Genomic DNA, 6,000 nt, shown 5'->3' with positions numbered 1-6,000 from the left:
TTTTACTTAGAGCTCACAAACAAACCCACAGGACTGTGGACTTGATGTGTCTGTAAGTCACCGAAGACTCAAACTGGCAATACATGAGGGTAAATGAAGGCTGCATCAGCAGAAGATGGCAGAGAAAGGTTAGTTAATGCATTATTGCTCCAGGCACAAGATTGCAGTCACAGTGATGGCTTCACTGAACTCAAATTTCACTGCTCAAAAAAATATAAAACAGTGTCAAAGTGAGATTAAAAAAAAAAGTGATCTCAAGTTAAATGACCTTAAAAAAGAAATTTAGGTCTAGTAAGTATGTTATACTAATGGTAGAGATGTGATTTAAGCTTAGAAAATTAAGGAAATACTAGAATAGAGACCTAAAAATCTTTAAGTTAACCACCTGAAGCCTAAAACCACTTATAATCTTCTGGTAAGGACTGCAGCAGTATGCTGAAGCAGGAGCTACCACACTTCCTTAGCTCAGGCTTGTGTCTATAATCTCACTGACTTCATTCTGAGACTCATTACGAAGATAAATGGTAAACAGGCACTCTTGATTCCACGTATAGGCATTATCAGCTAGTACAAATCTATAGCAAACATATTAGATGCCAATCTAATAACCTAGTTAAAGGTTAACTAATGAAAATCTGGTGTGAAACTACTTGTCTCAGTGCATCTTCACTCAGGTGTTTCTCAAAAAGGTCAAGCCCCTGCTCTTGAATGATGAAAGAGGTAAGTAAATCTGGGTACATAACTCTATCACTGACTGCTAAAATACACAGACTTCAGAAGAATATCCCTGATATTCACTGAAAATAATGAGCTAAAGCAAAAGAGGAAAAAAAAATGTAATATATATAGACAAGAGGAAGAGAAAGTAGTTTGTGAAAGAGTCTGAAAAGATGCAACAGGCTTAAAATATCCAACCGAATACTGCATTTCTTCATCAACATAATTGCTAACTTTGTTTACATTTGTATTTTATCAGTATGTTTTACTCGCGCAGAGCTCAATGTCCTAATGGAATGGACACTCAAATACAGGTAACAAGTCTCCTGTAGACAGGAGATTAAATTCGGGTTAGACATTATGAAGATTCAGTACACTTGCATCAATGTTTGTAAGTAGATATTGTTTCATTGGCTTCAGCATTCCGATGTTGATTTGCACATACCGAGATCTATCCTCAAGAAGTGAGTGTACTTGTAAGTATGTGTAGTTACTACCATGGATGAGAAAAATTAAGATACATAATGATAAATATTATGGTAATTAAATAGATGAAAAATGAATAACTGGATAGCAGGACATGGATAGTCAACAAGAAGCCAGTTCACACTGTATTTTATGATTGTCAGGGCTTTGCAAGGAAACAGATGATTGATGGCTGGTATTATCAAGGAAGGGGAAATATGTCCAGGTTTAGTCTTTTATTTACCGAACCTGTACTGTGTAGGTGAGATTGTGTAGCTGAATCTCTTATTACTTGCAAAAGATTGTATTTTTTTTCTTTTGTATCAGGAAAGATCAAAGCTAACGGAAGTGCTCGTATATGTAGCTGTTAAAATGGATCTGTGATTATAAAAGGAGTGTATACATCCTCAAGTTTTATTTCCTATCTTTTTTGCATGGTTGCCCTCTTTTCCTACAACACTAAAAGGAAAAGAGATAAAAAGCACAAAATTTAGAAAAATTACCTATTCTAAAGACATTGAAAAGGTAGATGAACAGAAAATATTGGTATCTGGTTTTATTGGCTTGTGGTTTGGTTCTCTCTAGCCATGATTAAATAGCACTGCCAGGTATTTCAAAGAAAAGGAGTATTTTAACCCCTAAATGCATGATTATAGCAGTAAACAGGGAACTTCTCAATTAAGTATTATTATATTCAGAGCACACATAAGCATAAGTGCAGAAGCGTGTGAATATCTTAGCCCAAGATGTGCTTAGTGCAAGGGTATCTTGGGCTAAGATATTTACAGACTTGAAGTTAATAGTAGAAGTCCATTGAACCTGATTGTTTTCCAGTCTAAAAGTCCTGAACAATCAAAAAATAGTAATAATCTGCACGGACAAATACACACTGGCAGGCTTGAAGCCTATTAGCTTTAAGCAATGCCTGCACTAAAATGGAATAAGGTCACCTACATTAGTCATATTTCTGCCATGTTCATAAGCACTAATCACGACCAAGGCCACTACCTTAGGCTACTTACGTTACTGAGGTTTTCAGAGTACATTTACTTTTAGCTACTAGACTTCACAGAATTTCCCACCGAATCCACTTCTTACTATCGAATCACACACATCTTCCTATCCAGATAACCTCATACCTGAGAAAAGAGCATAGGTATCTTTAGGACTGTAAAGCAAATCTGAAGACAGCCTGAAACATTATTTCCAGAGAGTAAGAATTGACCTGTCTGGACTACAGTTGTCCAGCTAGTGGTTTCTAGCTTCAAACTGATTAGCAGAGTGATTTTAATTTGGCTGTTTTCTACCTTGTTTGCCTGTGCATGCAGACTACCAGCAGTAAGATGACGGGGTAACATTCATGGGACTCCAGAGAGAAACCACCTAAGAAACTCCACCAGTTCATAGCATGCAAAATCTGTACAATTTATCCTGACGACAAGGAAAGCTGCACATGCCAATGAATAAGCCAAAGTAATTGAAATGTTGACAAAATAGCAGGAATACTTGTTTTCTGTCATCACCCCATATTCCAAAATTATTTCTCATCACTGCCTGGGCAAAAAATGACATCACTATTACCTTCTCAAATGCTAAAAAACCTACTTGATAGCTCTGGTGCTACATTTTCAGTACAAAAATAGGTGGCATACAGAATGTTGTAAGGGTGGTGAACAGAATGAAGTAAAATGTAATTCAAAATGCTAATGTAATGGTTGGATTAGTTGTTTACTTCTACTGTTTAATTTAAATGATGCAAGGAGCTGGAGTTCCATAATTTCAGTTATACAAAATTATGCATGAACCCTGCTACTCTCTTTGTGCCCTTACTGTCAAATACATTGCTGTTATTTAATAGTATCTGCAGAAAAAATACAGGCTGGAATAATAATTAAGAAAAGGACTACTTAGCATGCAAGGGTTCATGCTATATTACTCACTCTGCAAACTTTTGCCCTTTATGTGTTTACAAGATTCTTTGTCAATAAGAAAAAGAGAAATTAAATACAGATGGCACATTGTATTTTCACAGTAAGTTTTCTACTTGCAATTTATTTTTCCTCAGTTTTGAATGATACTTTGGTGAATATCTTTTCCAATAATCATATCAAGTTAGGCAAGAATTGTAATAGCAATGAAAACGTTTTAAACAGAACTGTATTTGGAAATGTATACTGCAGTCATGCTACCATGCACACTAGAGGTGTTTGTTTATCCATAGAATTTTGATTGGATAAAAATGTACAGCTGGACCTTCATTTGGTATAACTTACAGTCATAACACTGAAACCAACAGAACAAAGTTGATTTTCACCAGCTGATGATTTGACCAGTGTTTGCTTAGCTCAGTCTCTCCTAAAGTTGATCTGCATCTTTCCTGAACCTCAGCCCTGTCCTGCTGTACAAGTTTGTTACTTATAAGCCAAGAAAGCTCAAATCCAGCTCTCAGAGTAGTGAGGCCTGAAAAGCAGCAGCTGTAGTGGCAATATGACAAGATAGGGGAGCAGATCACAGAGAGGACCACAAAATCCTTTAAATGTCAGGGAAGACAGTGGTACAAGGTGTGCTGGAGCACAGAAGATACTTGGTAGGTAGGCCAGAATCAAGAAAAAGATGTTGTCAGTGGATTTGTGAACTATGCACACTCCAGTGACCAAGCCTCTCATCTCATACAGATTATATGACTGGCTTTATCCACAAGAAAAGCTTCATTTCAAGTCCTTCTCCTGGGTTACAGAGGAGATGCCATTCCACAGTACTACAGTAGCCCTTGTCCAATGCCGTTTCGGTTATATTTAGTTCACAGAATAAAAATATAGCCTTAAAAATCCAGAGAAGAAAACACTCTGGGTACTAAGTTCTGGAATCATCAGATATCCTTAAATACAAACAATCCAAAAGACTGAGATGCAGTATTTGCTTCAGCTTTTTTTTTTTCCCTGAAGACCACAGTGCTTGTCAAAAAATGGATTTTCAGGGAAAGCAGGATAGAAAATTCAACAAAAATTTCAAAGATATTCAAAAGAAGTTATCCCTTCCCAGCTTTCCTCTTATATGAGAATAAAGAGTGAAGAGTGTCAAAACTTTTTTGAATTGCAAAATATCTATTTCTTACTTTTAAAATAGTAATTTTCAGCTTCTCATTCAAAATACTTCTTCCTAATAATTTTGAGGGTTTTTTTGTTTGTTTTTGTTTTAGAAAACTGATTTACAAATAACCCAAAAGCAAAGTATCTCATTTCGTGTTAACTCAAAACATCTTTTTTTTCATTCCTCCTGCCTCTCCCCCTAACCTGAGGCTTATTCTGGTTCAATTTGAATGGAATCTTGTTTCTGATTTTTCACCGAACTGAAAAATCCACTATTCATCCAGCTCTACTAACAGAAAGACTTTGTACAGAAAAAATATGTACTAAAAGATGGGCTATGAAACTCTTACTACTACTACAGTCAGGCTGATAGAAGCAGAGCTTGTGAAAGCCTTGTGATACTGGGCAGGAGTCTATCTTTGATGGCGCCATTGCCTAGCCCTCTGCCTGAGCCGTCGCACTGACAGACTAATTGGCTGCTTCCCAAATTTCCTCATGATTTCCTTGATTCTTGCAAGATTGGTTTTGGAGATTGTAAAGTCGCATTGAGTAGCTCCCATGTCATAGCCAACTTCACAGGTCTTACTGGCTGCAGTATAGCCCTCTGCTTTCACGCCAACCACATAGTCCCCAGGGTTGAGAAGACGCCAGTAATCCCCATCACTTCCTGTTAGGAAAATCAGAAGAGACCATTTTCAGAACAGTGCTTTTGGTGCCTGCAGTCTAAACCGTTATCTAACATAGTCGTGACCTTAGCAGTTATGTACTTACATGCCACTTGGCTAGCTGAACATATGATTTCTAAAAGCTAGAGTGCCATGCCAGACTCCACATCCTGCATCCCTTGCATCCCTCCTTCACAGCAACCCAGAGATCACCTCATAGACAACCAGACTCATGGCATGTTCTTGGTTCAAAGGTAATAAATAACGTGGACCAGCACCATGGGACCTGGCTGTTTGCAAATACAACTAGCTCTGTCAAATACAAATGAAGCTTCCATTTGCTAAGCAATGGAAAGAAAAATGCCATCTTGAAAAGCTATTATTATTTTTATTTCCTGTCTCAACATTCTATAATTTTAAATAATAACCTTACTTCCCCCACATAATTGTCTAGATAGGTAAAATACATATGGGGCAATATAAAATACTGGAGCAAAATCAAGCAAAAAATAAAACCAGTATGTGTGTGCAAACATGGGGAGAAAAAGGAAAAAAGGTTTAAAAGAATGGCCTATAATGATAGTGAAGGACACTGTCCACAGGACACTATTACCAAGGTAGAGTCTAGGAAGGTGTTAAAGTGTGAGTACAAAAAGGCCTACCCTCTGGTAAGATCACAGCACTGAAAACAACCCTGCTTCCTCTTAGCAGGAAGGTGGCAACTAGATAACTCTATATCAAATATACCCTTCCTTTTCCTGTTAACCCAGTAGAAAACATACCAAGTATATGTATTTCAAAAACTTACATTCAAAATGACAAAAAATGGACAATGGACTTCAATCTGTCCTAAGATTTCTGTAGGCTGAAGTCAGCAAAATCCTGAGGAAAGGGACCACTCTGTAACAGCAGGTAATTCCTGAGGGGTATAAAAGATCTGCCCCAAAACTAATTTGTCATTGCCAATCAAGAGAAACCAAGGGACAGTGGGGACAAGTGATCCTTGCCAGACCATCTGGACACACAGGATTTGATGCTTTTGAGTATGCCAGTGAGTAAATGCA

General features: G+C 37.4%; 1 protein-coding gene across 1 annotated transcript in view; it reads right to left on the bottom strand.

The window, feature by feature from the left end:
* Positions 1-3,200: 3,200 nt before the first annotated feature.
* CPXM2 (carboxypeptidase X, M14 family member 2) overlaps positions 3,201-6,000 on the bottom strand; it is an 81,336-nt gene continuing 78,536 nt past the window's right edge. Inside the window, exon 13 of the mRNA XM_062579727.1 lies at positions 3,201-4,938. Within this exon, the coding sequence (XP_062435711.1) occupies positions 4,685-4,938 (254 nt within the window). The 3' untranslated portion in view covers positions 3,201-4,684. The remainder of the gene's footprint in view (positions 4,939-6,000) is intronic.

This window comes from Rhea pennata, chromosome 7 (genome assembly GCF_028389875.1).
Source record: "Rhea pennata isolate bPtePen1 chromosome 7, bPtePen1.pri, whole genome shotgun sequence".
Lineage (NCBI taxonomy): Eukaryota > Metazoa > Chordata > Aves > Rheiformes > Rheidae > Rhea > Rhea pennata.
The sequence above is the reverse complement of the archived record's forward strand: the minus strand, read 5'-3'. Positions and strand labels throughout refer to the sequence as shown.